The 22,229-nt window shown below is 39.0% G+C and overlaps 1 protein-coding gene across 1 annotated transcript in view; it reads right to left on the minus strand.

The window, feature by feature from the left end:
* Nucleotides 1-2,120: 2,120 nt before the first annotated feature.
* plekhb1 (pleckstrin homology domain containing B1) overlaps nt 2,121-22,229 on the minus strand; it is a 76,661-nt gene continuing 56,552 nt past the window's right edge. Inside the window, exons 5-6 of the mRNA XM_048597902.1 lie at nt 4,654-4,753; nt 2,121-2,257 (exon numbers count right to left, since the gene is read on the minus strand). Coding sequence (XP_048453859.1) covers nt 2,121-2,257; nt 4,654-4,753 — 237 coding nt within the window. The remainder of the gene's footprint in view (nt 2,258-4,653; nt 4,754-22,229) is intronic.

Here is a 22,229-nt window from a genome sequence, read left to right on the forward strand (position 1 = left end):
TAATGAAGATGCATTTGTTCAAAATTCCTTGTTATGTTCCCAATACAAGAAAGATTGTATAGTACAGAGCAGTTTTCACTCTGGAGTTTTACTTACTCCTAGTGCGCTTACTGGGGTCAATACTGACTTGTATCATAATGTAAAATGAATGATAATGAACTGGTGGCCTGTTTTCCAGATCTCCCATTTTAAAAATTACATTGCAAGGACATTAAGGACAACCAGAAGCAGATGGTCAGCTTTACTTAAGGAAGTGTACTGATGTGTTTCAAGGTCAGCAGATGTAGCATTAACATTTTCACAAAGCTGAGGCCAGAGACTAGTCCCTAGTAAATATCTGACTGTAAATGGAATTCCCTTAACTCCCAAAAGTATGATTGTATTTCTCTGTTCACTACAGATTGTTGAAGATATTCTTCTTCCCAAATCATGAAGTCAAATGGAGGATATTTCCATCGCTATTCCACTTTGAAATAAGAAATTTGCACCTTCTCTCTTTGGAACGGACAGGATGGATTTCACTGCATGTGAGAAATTTTGTAAGTGTAGTAAAGAGAAAAAAATGCTGAGAACCAGTTAAATCAGGAATCTGCTGTGTTTGGAGTAGGTGCATGTAATTTGGGTAAGAGGGATATTCCTGCTCTCCTGCCTCATATTCTGTGTCTATGCCTATTGGCTGTCTAGAGGAGCAGCATCTTTAAAAACATGGTGCAAAGACCTGCCACAGGTCCTCGATAGAATCAAGAAACAGGCCAAGACTTTACAGGCATGGCAACAATTCATATAACCAACCTCTGCTATCCAGCCTCCTCGCTGTGACCACCAATCTCAGTGGTAATAGCCAGGAGAAAACTGTGCCCACTGTTTGCTTTCACTATTCTCACCAATCATACATTAGTTATTCAAATATGGGTGAGGGTGACAAGACTTCGACATTTAGCACAAAGAAATCGTACCAAACCCGAAACGTTAACTCTGTTTCTCTCTTCAAAGATGCTGCCAGGCCTGCTGAGTTTCTCCAGTATTTTCTATGATTGTTTCAGATTTCCAGCGTCTGCAGTATTTTGTTTTTACCTCATCATTTAATTGTCAGAGTACTTGAAAATTGCTTGGACAGAGGAATGATTAATGTTGTTGACATTTCATTTTAAGGAACAGACAAAGCTAAAATTAAAGTTGATTTGGGACAAAATCCAAATATGTTAAATGACCAGAGATAGTAGGAACTGCAGATGCTGGAGAATCCGAGACAACAAGGTGCAGGGCTGGATGAACACAGCAGGCCAAGCAGCATCATAGGAGCAGACCACTTGTGTAACAAAGTTTGCATTCACACTGGTAGAAACACACTTTACATCTGAATCACTTCAATCTACTTTTTCTGTATATCAAATAATAAAATGCTTCTTCAACCACAGTCTTGGACATCCTCCTACAGGACTCAATGTGTAATACGCTGAAACTTCATCGAATGTGTTGTGGGCTGATAGTTCATGCATTTACATCTGTTGGCGCTCACATACTGTGCTGCCCGTCATTGCCATCCCAATGTGAAGAATTTCTAAGCAGAGGTCAGTTGCTTAGCAACAGAGGCAGCCAGTGGAAAAATCATTGCCTCTGTTGGCCAAAGTTGTTCCATAGCCTTCAGGAATCAAAAAAATTGGGATTGTTTGTTGAGGACGGGTGTGTGGGAGGGCAATTAGGGAAATGAATTGGGAAAATATTGTTCGTATCTACACCAAACAGTCACAGATCATCATACGTTTAAGCAGAAACTGCTACTTACATCTTAACAGAAGAAATTTAAATTTTCTGTAAAGAATATACTTTGGCTTTGACCTATATTTTGCAAAATGCTGCACTAATACATTATGTTTAAGTGTAGTATCTTTAAGTGTAGTATAGTTCCAAAAGTAACATTTATTCTGTGCATTAAATCTTTGGATATTCATTCAAGCTTGCTTGAAACCAAAGTCGATGCTAATTATTTCATGACTAATTGTACCGATAGTCTATATTATTTTCTAAGTAGTAAGTAGAAGCTTACACACACAAAAACCATTGTAAAGCTGAAGTAAATGTAGGAATGGGAAGGTTACTGCCTTCACAACAACATTATTTTAGAGCCAACATGGGGACCACATCAGTGACCTCAGCACAGTGCCTGTGACAGCCCCAGCAAGCATCCCCAGTGCAATTTGTCCACCTGTGCTGCAACATGGATTCTGATGGACCCAAACGTGGCTCGCTCCCGGCCCTGAGAGAGAAGAAAAACACAAAATTTAATGTATAGTTATCACATTTGAGAGTATCTAACCATTTATTTCAGTGTTTTATTTATAATCAGGTGTCTGGATCGACTGGCAATGTGGATGTTCCAATGGTACATCAACTCTTCAGGTGGCCATGGTGTAGGAGAGGCAGAAGGGCTGCCCCACAATGTCCCTAATCATTTTCCAATGGACTGGATAAGCAGTATTGGAAGGGTTTACCTCCAACGTGGATGCCTCATTTGAATACTAATTTGGCTGCTTGTCTGTTCTGCTTGTCATTTCTTGTTGTTCAAGTATGATGGATGTCCAGCGTAAACTAATATTAAAGTTAAATATATTTGGTAATTTTGGCGATTTTAAGTTCTCTTAAGCCTTTGTGCCAAAGGTAATTTTTTTCCTCAGCACTATTACTTGCACCAAAAATTTCTTAATGGGAATTCCTCAATCTGACAAGTTTAAACAAGAAAAACTGAAGGAGAGGAATCAGGTAGGTCAGAATGAATGAGAAATACTTTTGATCAACTTGTAGCTACCATCTGTAGATGGACATGAATTTAGTCTACACTGTCAGATGATTAGGTCAGGGGAAGTCTCCTTCTCTGAAAATAAAAGCTACAATGGCAAATTTGAAGGCACCTCCACAATATACGAATACATGACTAACCATAATGTTAGATGCCTCCTTGGAAACACTATAATCACTCTGAATGGCATGGATGAAAAATGCCTGCCAAGGTACCAGCCAGTACGACCTGACTGAAACCCTCCATGCAATTATCAAGTTTGATAGCCCTGGAATCAAAATGAATTGGGAATGGTCTTGTGAAACATATCTTCTCTGTGTCTGGGTCAACAGACAGCATGATTTAAAGCAGTACCCTTTGCTGGAAGTGTGCTTGGAGGTATCATGAGATGGACTCTCTCAATGACAACAGTCACGCGAAACTTGGCCTTACCCCCTCGGATCAGTTTCACAATGCTAAGTGGAAGGTAGCACCAGAAAGCATTATGTGGCTAATACAACAAAGTTATATGTTACTAGTTTCATTAAAAATAGCTGGATGAACATCTTGCTCGGAAAGATACTAACACCGAAAGCTTGAGATTTCAAATAAACCTGTTGGACTGTAACCTGGTGTTGTCTGACTTTAAAGAAATTTGGCATAGATCTATATCAGTGGTTTTCAACTTCTTTTTGGTTAAACATTTTTATAATAAATATATTGCAAAATTCTGTGAAACTCCAACACTCTCTTCTTCCTCCTGTCACACTCTATATGTTACAAAAAAATAAAAACCAGTTAAAATTGGATAAATGAAAATGGAAATGCTTTAATGATCGTTTTTAAATAAAACTAAGAACAATATGTTTTGAACATTGGAAATATTTGATACAATATTGAAATGACCTGAAAATTGTGCAGAATCTTCAGGAATGCTTGTGAAGTCTTAGATTCTGAACAAATAAACAAGTAAGAGTTGGCCATTCGACCGTGTTCTGCTATTTAACAAGATCATAGCTGAGCTGATTATAAGTACAGGTGAACATGCCTACCTACTCCAAAATCTACACTCCCTGGCTTAAGAAGAATTTATTTACCTCTGACCCAAAAATATTTTAGGCCACTGCTTCCTTGCCTTTCAGGAAAGAGCTCCAAAAACTCGTTTCATCTTATATGCCTTTATTTTCCATTATCAGTTCTCTTGACTCACTTTCTATAAGATCAATACTCACTTTAACTCTTTTTAAAATTACTTATTGAAATTCTTACTATCTTTTATATTTCTATCTATCTTCTCTTATACTTTCGCTGCCGGGGGAGGTAGTGGAAGGAGATACGATAGTCACTTTTAAAGGGCGTCTTGACAAATACGAATAAGATGGGAATAGAGAGTTACGGTCCCCAGAAGGGTAGGGGGTTTTAGTTGTGATGGTCAGCGTGTTGGTGCAGGCTTGGAGGGCAGAAAGGCCTGTTTTTTTGCTGTAATTTTCTTTGTTCTTTGTAATTAATAATTTGTTAATTTTTCAAATAATCTTTTTTTAATTCTATTCAACCGTCTGGTCTACCACCTACCTTTGCAAAATTATATGCTTTTTCTTTTACTTCAGCACTATCTTTAACTTTTTCAAGTTAACCACAGATAATGAATCCTTCCTTTGGAAATGTTGTTATGCTTTGAATGTAACTGTTGTGTATTCTGGAATATGCCCTTTAATGTCTGCTACTACATCTCTAGTGACCTGTTCTTCAAACTAATACCAGCTGAAAAATATTGATCTGAAAACACTGGATAGAAACATGTTTAAACTAAACGAATTTAATGATGGGCTTGTAACCTAATGTCATTGTAAAATAATGCAGAACTTTAAATACTATACCTAAATATGGGTGGCCACAGTTCCTTGGGTTGATGTAGATGGTGTTAAAAGCATTTGGGGTAACAGCCTGGTAATGGTCATCAGGATCATACTGTGTTACCTTTAAAAAGAACAATAAATGAAACATTAGAAGGCATTATAACATGGAAGAAGGAAGAAGAATTTTAACTCCAGTGGCAATAAGTAGTTATTCCACTAAGAATGATAAATGTTTTCCTGTTGATAATTGAGCTGCAGGTACTGTACATGTTTACTCAATTAATCTGAAATTAAGATATAAGAACTTTATATGTTATTAGTTTCAAGTCTAAGTACCAAAATGGCTGAACACGCACTTGCTGACAGATAAAGATGGCTTATGATTGGTTAGCCACAAATGCTGTAGAATGGAGTGATTTCTGGCATTCTCCTTTACAGCTTCTCTCTTTCATGTTACTATCATTTGTGAGATTTTTAAACCTCTGGCTTTTAGAGTATTTTCAGTTGCAATGACACTTTGGTAAGTTACACTTCTTTAGCCAAAGACCAAAAATCAAACCACTGACAACAAGATTCACTGGAGCAGTATATCAGCACCCTGACTATAACACTGACTATAACAGCAGGGGAGAGGGTGGATGTTCTGCACTGAGAGGCTCATGTCCTGTCCCTTTCCTCCGTAAGGTTCAGATAGAGTGTGATGGAATACTTGGCTGGATGATTACAGCTGTAACAGCATTTGAGAAGTTCAACATTATCTAGAACAAATTGATTACCCCTGCCACTGGACAAAATATTCACTCTCTCCACTGTTAGTGCTGTGCATTTGAATGATGCACTGCAGGAACTCACCAGGATTACTTCAACAACACTGCCTTGACTTGTTACCTTCATCATTGAGAATGATAAGATCAGCAATATCATTGGCACTCTACTGTGCCTATATCCTACTTGGACATGTCTTTCCATTTCATCATTAGTCTGGGTCAATATCTGGAAATTTCCCTCCATTGAGTCAGCATCATCATTGTCAGAAGAATAGTAACCATTTAAGAAATCACATTACCATCTTTTCAAGGAAACAAAGGATGCAACAAGTACGAAATGACACATTCCAACAAATAATGAAAAAAAGACAGAATTCTCTTCTTTAGCTATCAGATATATGCAATTCCTCACATCGTTGAAAAAAATACAGGGCATCACAAATGTTGCTTTGCACTGTAAACCAAAATGAACATTAGATGGGCATGCAAAGATATAGCGATAATCTAATTGTAATAGTTGAAGATCTCTAACTATGTTGTTGTAAGGGTACTTTTACATATGATCTATTAAAAATCTAACAGTTAAATTCAAAGGACAGAAGGTCTGAGAGATTTGCATTATAATTCAGATGAAATAACAACACTGTGGTGGGGACAATGGAAGATAATTAAACATTCCAGTAGATATTCCAATGTTTGGTGAGCCACCTTTATTCACTTGAACTAAACAGGTCATCAGTCCGACTGAAAACTCACATTATAAATAGGCTGCTGGAAGAAAATGGACAACTTCCATTTCTATAGCGCAGTTTGTGACCTCAGGAGATCTTACTGCATCTCCCAGTTAATGAATGAAAACAAAAGACTGTAGAGAAAGGACATTCTGCACTGAATTAGAAATTAAAATGTGATTCTTACATTCTATGAAACCATAAGACCATTTTGAAATAACAAGCAAGGTAATCCCCTGGTAAGGGAGTGTTGTGTATTTATTATTTTCCACACTTAAGGGAAACAAAGTGAAATTGGGTGGAATAAATGGGTTTGGATTACAACTGGTGCTCTGTGACCTCCTTGTTTGTGAAAAATAAAGCAGGTAAAATGATTTAAACTTGGTCTAACCTTACAAGTGGGAAGGATTGGAGAGCTATATGAGGGCACATGTAAAATATACAAATAATTAGCTCAGGTCACGAAGAGGTATAATTCTTATATTTCAGGATTATACTATTGCCACAGTAGACATTAGGTGGGGCAATTCCTTTAAATTAAAGCATGTTCAATGCTTAAGGTAGTAACTAACCTCAACAAGATACCTGTGCATGATCAGAATTTGCAACAATAATGGCCTAAATTTTGCAGTCCTCAAGATAGAAAAACTAGCACCATTCGCTGTCATTACTCTGTGGAAGTATCACAACTTCTGAAATCAACAAATATGCAGGTAAATGTGAAAATCCAGAAAGTGTTGTTAATGTGTTTCTGTTCCTCCATTAGGGGTGCTGCTGAATTTGTTGAAAATGGAAACCAATTTGCTATTATTGAATCGATGTGAATTTATACTTTCGATGCAATTATTCTCATTGTAAAAATGCTTGAAGAAGTTGTGCCCAGTTGAATGAGGTGTAACCACAATTTTAACAGTCTACTCAGTTATAATTACTTATGACCATCTATCTGACCTTGGAAAACTAATTTTATATTTGTCAATGTAAAATTTCTCGATTCCATGATTTAAAAATAACTCCACTTCTTTAAATTAATGAAAAACATTAGTTTTTAATACTTTGATAAAGTTAACCATAATTCAACTTCTACCTTAATCCCATCTATGTTTCCCAATCTTCCTTTTGCTTTGAATAAAATTATATAAAAGAATTGAAAGAAAACACTTGTTTGTAAATTCTTAGTTGCACATGTGAGAGTTCTTCAATGTGATAACTAGATTGCTAATTGTTGTCAGTTATGTGAAGCCCTTTGGAAAAGACTGACCATGTTCATTCTATGTGGCAAACAAATTTAATGGGAAAGATGGCCCAACCATGGCTAACAAGGGGAGTTAGAGATAGTGTTAGATGCAAGGAAGAAGCATATAAATTGGTCAAAAATGCAGCAGATATGAGGATTGAGAGCAATTTAGATTTCAGTAAAGAAGGACAAAGGGATTGATTAAGAGGGGGGAGAATAGAGTAAGCTTGTGTGGAATGTAGTAACTGATATGATAAGCTTCTATAGATATGTGAAGAGAAAAAGATTAGTGAAGACAAATATAGGTCCCTTACAGAAAGAACAGGGGAAGTTATGATGAGGGGAAAAAAAGGATGGCAAACTAATTAGATACATATTTTGGTTCTGTCTTCCCAAAGGAGTTTGTAAATAATGTCTCAAAAATATTGGTGAACACAGCATCTAGTGAGTGAGAGGAGCTGTAAGAAATGATAATTAGCAGGGAAATGGTCTTAGGATTAAAGGCAGTTAAATTCCCAGGACTTGGAAAACTACATCCAAGGATACTTTAGGAAGTTGCCCTAGAAATAGTGGGTACATTGGTGGTCACCTTTTCAAGATTCTATAGACTCTAGAGTTCCTACACATTGGAGGGTAGCTACTAAAAAAGGTACATAGAGAGAAAACAGGCAATTATAGGCTGATTAACCTGACATCAGTAGTAAGGAACATGCTGGAGTCCATTATAATAGCTGACCACTTGGAAATGGGATCGGACAGAGTCAGTATGGATTTATGAATGGGAAATCATGCTTGACCAATCTACTGGAATTTTTCAAGGAAATAACTGGGAGAATTCATTTGAAGAAGCCAGTGGATGTGTTTTACTTGAACTATCAGAAGGCTTTTGGCAAAATTCCCCATAATGGAATAGAAATTAAAAGTGTGTGCGATTGGAGTAACATAATGACATGGATAGAGAAGTGATCAGCAGACAGGAAACAAAGAGTAGAAATAAACTGGCCTTTTTCCGAGTAACAGGCAATGATTAGTGGGGTATCGTTGAGATCAGTGCTTGGACCTCAGCTACTCACAATACACAATAATGACTTAGATGAGGGAACTAAATGTGATATCTCCAAATTTGCAGACAGCACAAAGCTGGTGGAAGGGTGAATTGTGAGGAGGATGCTGAGATGCTCAAGTGCAATTTAGACAAGTTCAGTGGGTGGGCAAATGCATGGCAGATGACGTATAATGTTGATAAATGTAAGGTTATCCATTTTGGAAGCAAAAACAGGAAGGCAGATTATTATCTGAATGGAGAGATGCAATGAGACCCGAGTGTCCTTGTACACCGGTTTCTGAAAGTAAGCATTCAGATATGGCAGGCAGCAAAGAAGGCAAATGGTATGTTGGCCTCACGACAAGAGAATTTGAGTAAAGGAGCAGGGATGTCTTGCTGTAGGGACACATGGGGTATTGTGTGCAATTTTTGTCTCCTTACATGAGAAAGTATGTTGTGGCTATGGAAAGAGTGCAACAAAGGGATCTCATAGAAACTTATAAAATTCTAACAGAACTAGACAGGGTAAATGCAAAAAGGATGTTCCTGATGAGCAGGGAGTCCAGAACTGGAGGTCACAGTCTAAGAGTACAGGATGGGCCATTTAGGACTGAAATTAGGAAAAATTTCTTGATTCAGAGAGTGGTGAGCCTGTGGAATTCTCTGTTCAGAAAATGGTTGAGGCCAAAACATTGAACGTTTTCAAAAAGGAGTTAGATATAGTTCTTAGGGCTGAAAGGATCAAAGGGTATGGGAACAGAGTGGGAAGAGGGTACTGAGTAGATAATTAGCCATGGTCATATTGAATAGCAAAGCAGGCTCGAAGGGCTGAATGGCCTACTCCTACTATTATTTTATGTTTCAGTGTGATTGATCACTTTAGCCTGTTTGACGTGCTGTTGTTAGATATTCCCCTTAGCTGGTGTCAGAATGAAATGAATACTTGAATGGGTCCCCTTGAGGTCAGCAGCAAACATCATTACTTCACCAGTGACTACAAAATCCAGGGTCATATACGCATATTTGCAACAGATACATAAATTAACTTTCCAAACAGGAACATGTGCTCAAAGAATTGGTACTAAGCTATCAACATAATTAGTCTCAATTTAAAAAACTAACTCTGTTCGTGTGATTTTGTGCATCCCAATCCATCTCCGAAAGATTCAAATTGATTGAGTGTTTGACCAGCCTTTGCAATTAAATATGGTTATAAATTTTAACCATCCAATTAAATTTGTGAGGAATTGTTAGTTACCCACATCATCGTATGGTGCCTTTTCTCTGCAGTATTGATTAGTTCCTCAGGTTAGGTTTTCTGCTCTGAGATCAAACTATATGCGTGTAACACTGAACAAAATATTCCTGCAGGCTTCGAGACCCTGACATTGGGATTAAATTGGCCTCCAGAATCCACATTTGTCAGGAGCTAGACAGAGCAAAATATTTTGCCCATGGTGGCACTGTAATTATCTGTTTCCAAGCTCACCATCCAATTAGGCAGGTAGGCTTCATACACTGTTGGTGCAATCATTAAGCTCTAGAGTGTGGGCAGCCCTAGCAAGAGGGGTAGGCACTATTGTGACAACTGAGAAAATGCAAAGATACCTCAAAACGGGAGTGCCCTGAAAGGAGTGAAAATTAATACAATCTTTAGAAGGCTGACTTAGGCACATCTTTCCAATTTGGTGGCTGACCTGAGGTGATGAGTGTGGAGTTTTCTGCTTGTGACACCCTCTTTACAGGATCTAGCCTCTTGCTCAGATGGCCCACTGAATTGCTGCAGGGAAGCTGCCTTCACCAAGTCAGTGGTGGCACCACAGCTGAGTATTCTAAATAGCCCCTAACTGGGGCTTTATATACATATGCAGACTGGATGTCCATTTGCTTGTGGACCTCAGAGAAAATCAGCTCCCTGATTGTACCAGATTAACAGCTCCAAGGATCCCCGGCTGATAGATGAGAACGGAATGTCAGACATCCTTTTCACTCTCAGAGTTGGCTCTGAGGGAGCTGCATCAGTATGAAGGACTCTTCATGTGTAAATAAAGGGTGACTTGGTGATGGGATACTGGCCTCTCTGGAGTTACTAGCCTACCTCAGGGAGCTTCTCCAGTGGCAGTAATACACTGGGCAGCTGCCTTATAATGTTCTCTGCTATTATCCTGGCCCCTTTGACTCCACTCTTAGATCACAGGGAAAGATTTGCCTGTTCCAACAGAGAAACCTGGAGTCATAAATTGAATGCAACTGTTTCTTTTAAAGTCCCCAGTATTAAAACTGAATTAGAAGTGACTGCTTTCAGATGAAAACCAAATAAAATACTTCATTTTTTCCACATGCATTGTCTGATACATGATCAAAGAGCACTGTATGATCAGTACTGTATAAGGTCTAAAGCTCTGCAACAAAACAGATTGTGAGTATAGGGGAGGCAGTGGCTTGTGGGATTATCGCTGGACTGTTAATCCAGGCACCCAGGTAATGTTCTGGAGATCTAGTAAATAAAAACTGAAAGAACTGTGGATGCTGTAAATCAGGAACAGCAAAGTTGCCGGAAAAGCTCAGCAGGTCTGGCAGCCTCTGTGAAGGAAAAAACAGAGTTAACATTTCGGGTCTGGTGACCCTCCCTCAAAATGGGTTCTGAGAAAGGGTCACTGGACCTGAAACGTTAACTCTGTTTTTTCCAGCAACTTTGTTTTTGTTCTGGGACCCAGGTTCGAATCCCACCACGGCAGATGGTTGAATTTGAATTCAATAAATATGTGGAATTAAGAGTCTAATGATGACTGTGACTCCATTGTCAATTGTTGGAAAAACCCATCTGGTTCACTCATGTCCTTTAGGGAAGGAAACTACCATCCTTACCTGGTCTAGCCTACATGTGACTCCAGACCCACGTCAAAGTGGCTAACTCCTAACTGCCCTCTGGGTGATTAGGGATGGGCAATAAATGCTGCCTAGTCAGCGATGCCCTTATTCCATGAATGAATAAAGAAAAGAAAACGAAAATCACTTGACAGATATAAAAAGTGTAAGCAGCTGTTTCACATAATATGTATACATTTTTCAACATTTAATTTTTGTGCAATGAATTGCCATACAAGGACATTTAATCCACAGTTGGCATTAAGGATGCCTAATATGCATTGCCCAACATCTATAAAGAGTCCCAATTGTTCTAATAATGACACAAACAACCAATTTGAGATTATGTGACTCACAGGCATGTATAGCACGGAAACAGAACCTTTGGTCCAACTTGTCCATGCCAACCAGATATCCTAATTTGGCCCATATTTCTCTAAACTCTTCTTATTCATACACACATCCAGATGTCTTTTAAATGTTGCAATTGTACCAGCCTCCACCACTTCCTCTGGCAGCTCATTCCATAAAAGCACCACCCTCTGCGTGAAAAAGTTGTCCCTTAAGCCTCTTTTAAATCTTTCCCCCCTCACCTTAAACCTATGCCCCCTAGTTTTGGACTAGCCCACACTAGGGAAAAGACCTTGTCTATTTACCCTATCCATGCCCCTCGTGATTTTATAAACATCTATAAGGTCATCCCTCAGCCTCTGACGCTCCAGGAAAAATAGCCCCAGTTCATTCAGCCTCTCCCTATAGCTCAAATCCACCAACCCTGGCAACATCCTTGTAAATCTTTTCTGAACCCTTTCAAGTTTCACAACATCCTTCCTATAGCGTGGAGACCAGAATTGTGCACTATATTCCAAAAGTGGCCAAACTAGTGTCCTGTACAGCCACAACATGACCTCCCAACGCCTATATTCAATGCATTGATCAATAAAGAGCAAGCATACCAACTGACTTCTTCACTATCCTATCTACCTGTGACACTTTCAAGGAACTATGAACCTGCACTCCAAGGTCTCTTTGTTCAGCAGCACACCCCAGGACCTTACCATTAAGTGTATAAGTCCAGCCTCGATCTGTCTTACCAAAATGCAACACCTCACATTTATTTAAATTAAACTCCATCTGCCACTCCTCAGGCCATTGGCTCATCTGATCAAAATCCCATTGTACTCTGATGTGACCTTCTTCACTGCTCGCTACACCTCCAATTTTGGTGTCATCTACAAACTTACTAACCATACCTCCTACGCTCACATCCAACTCATTTATATAAATGACGAAAAGCAATGGATCCACCACCGATCCTTGTGGCACACCGCTGATCACAGGCTTCCAGTCTGAAAAGCAACGTCCACTACCACACTCTCTCTTCTACCTTAGAGCCAGTTCTGTATCCAAATAGCGAGTCCTCCGTGTATTCCGTGTGAACTAACCTTGCTAACCAGTCAACCATGAGGAACCTCATTGAACACCTTACTGAAGTCCATATAGATCCCATTTCTGAAGAAGGGTCTAGGCCCGAAACGTCAGCCTTCCTGCTCCTCTGATGCTGCTTGGCCTGCTGTGTTCATCTAGCTCTACACCGTGTTATCTCCATATAGATCATGTCCACCACTCTACCCTCATCAATCCTCTTCGTTACTTCTTCAAAAAACTCAATCAAATTCATGAGACACGATTTCCCACACACAAAGCCATGTTGACTATGTCTATTCAGCCCTTGCCTTTCCAAATACATGTAGATCCTCTTAGGATTCCCTCCAACAACTTGCCCACCACTAATGTCAGGCTCACTGGACTATAGTTCCCTGGCTTTTCCTTACCACTTTTCTTAAATAATGGCACCACGTTAGTCAACCTTCAGTTTTCTGGTGCCTCGCCTGTCACTATTGATGATACAAATATCTCAGCAAGGGGCCCAGCAATCTCTTAAAAAAACCCAAAAGAACTGCGGATGCTGTAAATCAGGAACAAAACAGAAGTTGCTGGAAAAGCTCAGCAGGTCTAGCAGCATCTGTGAAGAAAAAATCAGAGTTAATGTTTTGGGTCCAGTGACCCTTTGAATGGTCACCGGACCTGAAACGTTATCTCTGATTTTTTTCTTCACAGATGCTGCCAGACCTGCTGAGCTTTTATCAGCAGCTTCTGTTTTTGCTCCCAGCAATCTCTTCCCTAGCTTCCCATAGAGTTCCAGGGTACACCTGATCAGGTCCCGGGGATTTATCCACTTTTATACGTTTTAAGATGTCCAGCACCTCCTCCTCTGTAATATGGACATTTTTCAAGATGTCACGATTTATTTCCCCACATTCTCTACCTTCTGTATCCTTCTCCACAGTAAACACTATTGCAAAATTCTCATTTAGTATCTTCTCAATCTCCTGCGGTTCCACATATAGATGGCTTTGCTGATCTTCAAGGGGCCCTATTCTCTCCTTAGTTAGCCTTTTGTCTGTAATGTACTTATAGAATCACTTTGGATTCTTCTTAACCCTATTCTTGAAGAACAGAAGGAATATGTCTACACATTGAGATCTTTCAACTAAACAGAAGTTGAGTTGCCAACTTCTGTTGCCAACTCTCTTCTCATGAGATACAAATTGTTGTTCCCATTGAATTTGGTATTCTTGTGATTCTGTTCTATTGAGCGCAAGATGTATACCTTCTGCAATATGTTTCTTTTTAAGCAATACTCAAAAATATATTGCATTGGAAAATAAAAACTCAGCAAGAAAGATACATTTGTAGCTTGCTCAGGAGGTTAAAGATAATATTAGTTTAAAAGAAAAGGCTTCTAATCTGTCAAAGTATTAAGTCTGAAGATTTGAAACATTTTAGAGCCAGCAAAGGATAACCAAATGTTGCTGAAATGGGAAATAAATAGATCATAAGACCACAAGAAATTCAGCCCCTCAAGCCTGCTTCTCCATTCAATAGGATGCTGGCTAATTTAACATTCCTTATGTCCACTTACCTGCCCTTTCCTCATAATATCTGATTCCCCTACTATGTTGCCTTCCACTTGTCAATCCAAACCTGGATATTGTTCAGATCTTACTGCATTTGTACATGTGCTAGTTCAGTTTCTGAGGAGTCATGAATGTTGCTGAACATTGTGCAATTGTTGGCAACCATCCCCTAAACTGACCTTATGATGTCCAGAAATCATTGACAAAGCAGATTAAAATGGTTGGGCCTGGGATGCGACATTGAGAAATTTCTGCAGAGATATCCTGTAGCTGAGATGACACTTATAATAATCATGACCATATTCTTTTCTGCCAGCTATGACACCAACTAGGGGAGAGTTTTACCCAGATTCCACTGACTTCAGTTTTGTTGTGGACATTATGAAGAATGCTCCAAATGAATCTACAGCCTTTATTCCCTTTGAATGAACATTTGGATATGAGGTGAAAGGACCAATTAAACTGATTAAAGAAAAAAATGATAAATCAAAGCTCAAAAACAGTGTATTTCTGAAAGGACCTCACCAAAGTATGTGAGCTGACTGATAAGACTGGTGCACAATGTACAATGAAAATTAATGTAGATAAAAGAACAAAATTGTTCTTGCTGCAGACAAGGTATTAATACAGTTACTTGTGTCTGAGGAACCAATGTATGCAAGGTATGCTGGGCCTTATCAAATCAAAAAGTAATCTCAATGATCTAAACTGTGTAGTGAGTATTCCAGATGGGTAAGGAATCACCAAGTGTGTCATGCTAATATGTTAAAGTGATATTATCTCAAGGTGATAGTCAGAAGACAGGTGAAATTACAGTAGTGAAAGAAGTAAGGAATGAAAAAGAAATATCAGAACAATATGAAATTTGGACTAGTTCAGTTTAGGATACCTGGACAGCATGGACGATTTGGACCAAAGTGTCTGTTTCTGTTCTGTATGATCTATGACTCTAGATGTTGACTCTTCAGCAATCAGACTGGGTAATGGGGAAGTAATTAAAATGTGAGATAGAACCATATTTTATCTTTCTGAAAAATAAAGACCTGTCTTATGAAGGCTATTACAGAATCATGGATAGAATCTTATAGACGCCTGAACAATGAGGCCAGAGATGAGAAATGTGTCAGAATTGTGCACGGATGAGGACTGTCTTGATGCAGGACCAGCCACTGAATCTTTTACACTCTGGATGTTGAGGTGACATTCTTGCTAGGCAGTGGCAAGTTGCCCATTAAAGGGGATTATGGCTTGTTAATAACTTTAGCAACTTCACCTCACCTTATTTAACTTGCACCTTTCCTGCCTACCACTCACCATGAGCAAACTAGGCAGAATTCACAACGTGGAGGTCAGAGGGGGTACTTGGCAACTTCAGCTCACCCTCTAGCTGCAAATAGCCTCCATGTTTCTCACCACAAGCTTCTCAGGGCCTGATTCATGGGCACTACATCCACGGACATTGGCAACCGATCATTGTCAACATCTCAGGATCTATTATAGGGGCTTGCATTGCGGGGCACAGCGGCAACCAGCACCAAAAGGATTCCTTGCACAAAGGGACAACGACTCAGGCAGCAACTCATGGATACTCGTTTGCTGTCTTAGCTCTCACTGAATTAGTGCATACTCACAGCATCCTTAACCTTGCCTTTCCATACTTGGCCTTGCTGTTCCTTGCCTGTTAGTGTGTTGGAGCTTGGAGTGAGAAACTAAGTGTGATCAGTACTGCCGTATGGACGTGCTCTTTTGTACAGACACTCAGCCAGGCTGCTTGTCGGTAGGGATCTGTTGGTGGGGGTGAGGGGGATTGCTGTACAGTGCACTGAGATGTCATTCTCATAATTCCAGTGTGAGCCAGCTGCCTGCAAAGCCAACTTTCATTCAAACATTTGGCCATGTTGGAAGTTGATGGGGACTACTCCTCAGTCCAACCGTAGTCAGTCAGCGCTTCCTGATGCTGTCAGTCACAGGTACAGTCTGCACACAATTCAGGGACTTATCCAGAGTCAGTCATCTGCTTAGGTCAGTCGCAATCAGGGATATCGCAGAATCATAGAATCCCTACAGTGTGAAAGCAGGCCATTCAGCTCATCAAGTCCATACCGACCCACTGAAGGACTTCGCACTGAATCGGACCCCACCTACCCTATCCCTGTAACCCTGCTTTTCCCGTGGCTAATTCAACTAGCCTAAATATCCCTCAGCACTGTGGGCAATTTAGCATGGTCAATCCACCTAACCCACACATCTTTGGACTGTGGGAAGAAACCAGAGCACCTAGAGGAAACCCAAGCAGCACACAGGTAGAATGTGCAAACTCCACATAGCTCCAGCTCAGTATGGCATTCTCTGAGCCCGATGTGGTGTCCTCTCAGCCTAGTGTGGTGATCTCCCAGTGGCCCAGCACGGTGATCTTTGGGCGGTACGTGGAGTCCTTTCGGCCGGACATGGTGTCCTCTTGAAAGAAATCTCATTACAATTTTAGAGGTTTAGTAAGGGGATCGGGGTAATGTGTATAAGGTAGGAGAATAAAGTTGAGGATCTCATTGAATAGTGGAGCAGACTCAAAGGGTTGAATAGGCCTACTGCTGCTCCTAATTCTTATAGTCATCTAAATGGACTGACTTAGTCAAAAAGACAAGGAGTAAATGTATCTTGTATGCTAATGTAACAAGAATGTGCAGTAGTGTTATTTTTGAGAGAACATAAGAAACTGACTTAAAGATATATAGTTTAATTGTGTGGGCACCAAGTTAGCAGATGATGTATAATGTGGACATCTGTGGGATTATTCAACTTGGACATGAGAATGATATAAAAGGAACATTTTTTAAAGGCTGTGATAATTGTAAATGTTGATAGTCAGAAGAACTTGCATGTTAATGAATAAAGAATGCAGAAAGTCAGCATGCTGGTGTAGCAAGCAACTAGAATGACAAATACCATATTGAAAGAAGTCTCACTACAATTTTACAGAGCTTTAGAAAGACCACACCAAGAATACCAAGTGCATTTTGATCACCATATTTAAGAAAGGATGTATTTGCATTTGAGAAATTACAACAAAGGAATGAGTGTTACCCAGTGATGAGAGACAGAATAATTGGGTTTGTATCCTCTGGATTTTAGAAGAGTTAGAGGTGATCTCATTGAAACAAACAAGATTCTTAAGGAGATTGATAAACTAGACACTATTATCCCTGGAGCACGGGGTAACTTAGAAAATAGGTCATCATCTCAGGATTGGATTGAATTGAATTGAATTAGCTTTATTGTCATATGTCCTCAAATGAGTACAGTGAAAAGTTTGTAAGTCGGCACTGAAAACACCATCTTAGATACCAAGGTACCTAGGTACAGCTTCTTCACTTACAAGATTAGTTAAAAGATTACAAGACTGGGGCCAAACACTTAGCACTCAGAAAATAAGAACTTGTGAACCTTTTGGAATTTTCTACGACAGAAGTTTGATAATGCTGTTTTATTGAATATATTTAGGACTGAGAGAGACAGGTGATTTGTTTCTCAGGTAATTGAGGGAAACATGCATGTAAATACACAAATTAAGAGTAGGAGTAGGTCATTTGGCCCCTCAAGCCTACTCTACCATTCAGTGCTGGTCTGATCATGTCTTCAACTTTGCATTCCTGCCTACCCCCAATAAGCTCTGACTGTTTTGTCAGTCAAAATCTGTCTTCCTCTGCCTTAAACTATTCAATGACCCTGCCTCCACTGCTGTCTGTGAATGAAGTTACAAAGACTCACAACTTTCTGAGGGAGAAAGTTTCTCCTTATCTCCATCTTAATAAAGGACTTCTGATTTTTCAACTGTGTCCCCTTGTTTTAGCCTCTCCCTCAAGGAGAATGTAGCCTCCTTCAGTATCCACCCTGTCAAATACTCTCACAATCTTGTATGCCTCAATAAGATCATCTCTATTCTTCTAAACACCAATAGATACAAACTTAGCCTGTCAAACCTTTCCTCATTAGGTAACACCCCCATCTTGTACCTTTCAAGTGAATCTTCACTGAATCATTTCTAATTCAAACACATTCATTATATCTGAGCACGTGGAAAGCATAGCTTTTCAAACAGGATTTCCATTTAGATCCAGCCTTTTAAATAGTAACTCTGTGTGGGTGTCTCTTGTTAGAAATCTTGTCACTACTGCTTAACAATTGATTAGAGAATCCCAGGGTAATGATACCCTACACAGGTATTAATTGTCACAGTATCCCAGAAAACTGGCAATTTGTGATAATATCAGTACTGCTTATAAAATTCACTTTCACAGCTATCTCTCTTGTGCATTATTCTGGAATTTTTCTGAAGGAGACCAAAACTGTACACAGTACCCCACATGTGGTCTCATCAATGTTCTGTACAACTGCAGCAAAACATTTCATCCATTTGCTTTCGTGCTGTACCTGCATACTAACTTTATGTGATTTGTACACCAGGTCACTCAGCTTCCTTTATACCTGAGAGTTCGACAGGAAAGTGGAGGGGAATTCATGAAGATCAGTCATGGTCATATTGAATAGCAGAGCAGGCTTAACAAGCTGTACTGTCAACTCCTACTCCTATCTCTTATGTGCAGATACACTCAGCTGCTCGCTACTACCAGTGATATGCACATCCTGAGAAAGGATTTTAAAAATGCTATTTAAAAGTAAATGCATTTATCGTCATTTTTCAATGGGGAAGAATTTCCATTTTTAATTTCTATATCAATTTAGAACAATGGAGCCCAGTGTTTCAGTCCCATTCTATAACTACAAACATACATAGTACAGCACACAGCCAATACGCACAGAACAGAGGGCAGGTCTGTCAAAAGACTTCATGTTACCATGGCAATACTTGCTTGCTGTTTTCAGGCAGGCTGCCAGAATAATACAAAGAGAGATAGTCGTTAAAGTGAAGTTTATAAGCAGTGCTGATATTATTCCAAATTGGGAATTTTCTGGGATAATGTGACAATTAATACCTGTGTAGGGTATCATAACCCTGGGATGCTTTATTCAAGTGTTAAGCAATAGTGACAAGATTTGTGACAGGAGACACCCACACAGAGCTGCTACTTAAAAGGCTGGATCTTCATGGAAAACCTTTTTGAAAAGCTTTGTTTTCTACATGCTCAGATACATTGAAGGTATTTGAATCAAAACATCTCATTGTGTCTCAATAAAGTAATTGCGCTGCTTATGCATGAAATCAGCATTCCTCCTACTCAATGCTCTTCTGAAGGTGATTTCTAAAAGAGGTGCCACAGAATGAGTTATAAATAAATAGGATTTTGAAATTGTGAGGCTTCATTTCAAATATGATTTTAATTTAAAGGCTCACACCTTTTTTTCTTGACTCATTATAGCAATTTTATTTTTTTTCCCTCAGCAAAGCCTTCTTCTTCTCAGGCAACACTTTGGGATCAAGGCTGATTTGCTGGCACTTTGGATCAATGGGTTCTGAGATGGCTGATAAGTCTAATGCACATTCTGCAGACTCTCCCACATACAGGGCAGATGGTGCTTGAAGGTCAGGTAGATGAGTTGCTTGGAAGGTTGGATGCTCTTCTTTATTTATTCTTTCACAGTGTATTACTGGCTAGGCCAGTATTTGTTGTCCATACATAACAACCCTTGAGGAGGCGATTGTGAGCTGTCGTCTTGACTTGCTGCTTTTTCTGACACCTTGATTTTGTCTCTGCATATACCCAACAAAGTCCCTCAATGGGACTTCTTCATATCGATAGGGAGACAAGGGACTCTCATGAGGTGGTGGGTAATTTTGACCTCTTCAGGGGTGCTTTTGAGACATCCCTAAGGTTAACTTCTGGGAATTTCCTGCTACAAAATGTTCTGAGTAGACAAGTTGCTTTGGCAGTGTAATGTCAAGAATATGGGTAACATTTTTTGCTCTTCCTGTGGTGATGCAAAATTGTCAGCTTTAGTTAAGGGGTTAAAGACCAAGGGACATTTTGACCAGATCACGCAGATGTGATTCAGTCAAAGATTTTGATGTAGATCCTTCCTCTGGGAAGGTGGAGTATCCTTTACAGAACACCTCTGTTAATTCTGCAAGTATTACCCAGAATCTATAGTCATTTGCCAGTTTAATTATCCACCCACTCCCACGCTGACCTCAGCCCACTACACTGTTGTGGAACAGGCTTGAGGGATTTTCTGGGATGTCTGTATGCTATGTGTGTTAATAGTTACAGTATGGGACTGAAACATAAGCTTGAGGAATAGGAACTTTTGTGGTGCATTGGTACTTTACCTACCTCTAGGCCAGAAGATCTGTATTTGAGTCCCACCTGCCCCAGACATATATCATAACATGTCTGAATAGCCTGATTAAAAATATCTAAGCCTGAGACAAAGCACCTCATCTTTCAATGAGACTTAATAGTCCTCCAGAGTCAAAATTAAGTTCAACAATATTGGATCATACACTGTCCCCCGTTTTTGTAGTTGTTTTGGATGACAACTGGAACTGATTCTGCTTTTCACATTCACATCACCTCTACAGCCACCTTTTGTTTATACAGTTGCCAAATTATTATTTGTTTTTGTTTTGTACTCTCATTAGTTTCGTTATTTGGTTTTTCCTGTCTTCCTCCCTATCACAGAGCTTCCCTTTTGTCCTTTCTGCCTGTTTGTTCATTTTCTGCCTCTCTCCTTGCCTAAAACCTGTTTCACATTTAATATAAGATCATTGACCTAAAAAATTAACTTTAGTTCTCTCTCCACAGACATTGTCCAACTTGCAGACTATTTCATACACTTTCCTCTTTTTATTTCAGATTTCTAACATCCAAAATAGTTTTCTTTCATATATTCTGTTTATATTTTCAGCACATACTCCATACACACATTTGTACAGCATTTCTGCTGCAGGGAGATTGTAATTATAACATGAAAGTTCAAATGGGCATTCAATCCATTATAAACATGCTCATACAAATGCAAATTGAAGGAAGTTAACAGAAAGTGGACACTGAATATTTTAGCAACACTGTTGGTAGCAAAGTCAATCCAGCAATATTTATTTTAACATCAATAGAAAAGACAATTAATTAACTTAGTGGTGGTCAAAACAATTTTATGTTTATGTTGTAATGCACTTTTTGTATGCATTATCATTAGATAATTATTTAAAAAGCACAAGCTTAAGCGCAATCAGTATTGGGCTGTGATCATTTCTGTTTGTGAATGATAATGGAAGCAATTTCACTGAATTACATTCCACTATTTCAGCAGTAGTAACCACCTTGAATTTAATGAGACTGGCTACTGAAATACTTCTACAATTATTACATGAACTGTCAGGCTTCAGGAATTTGAATGGCAAGTTCATGTCAGATCATCTTTAAATTATGTACAGCTTGGGAAAAAAAAAAATCAATAAAATAATCATCAATATTGAAGCTGGGAGAAATGAACAATTCATATAATTTTTTTATTGCCTTCAGGAATCATAGTACAGCAAAAACACAGATTTTTAAATTATTCATTGCAATGATTTAATTAGAGCCCCTGCTGGAGTTAAAAAGGATAAGTTACAACTTGCATGATATTTTTTACAGATCCTCACTTGTCACACATGACCGTATCTAAATGAATTACCTCTTTCATCTGAAACAACGTTGTCAAGGTAGGGTAAGGACAACAGTTACTGAAAATAATTACACTAAGTTATGCCCAGTCAATGTTGAAAGTCTATTTATAATTCTATTCAAAATTCCAATATGAAGGCAACAGTTAGGGCAACTTGTTTTTAAATAAATGTCTAAGAATACCCTAAGTTCATGGTTTCTACTCAAACCTACAGAAACTCATGAAGAAAATGCAGTTCAATTAGGTCCCAATTATTCATGAAACAGATGGAAAATACTGGAAAGACTGAGGAGGACAGATAACAGCCGCAGACAGAGAAAAACATAGTTAACATTTCAAAGTTGG

This window comes from Rhincodon typus, chromosome 6 (assembly GCF_021869965.1).
Source record: "Rhincodon typus isolate 14 chromosome 6, sRhiTyp1.1, whole genome shotgun sequence".
Lineage (NCBI taxonomy): Eukaryota > Metazoa > Chordata > Chondrichthyes > Orectolobiformes > Rhincodontidae > Rhincodon > Rhincodon typus.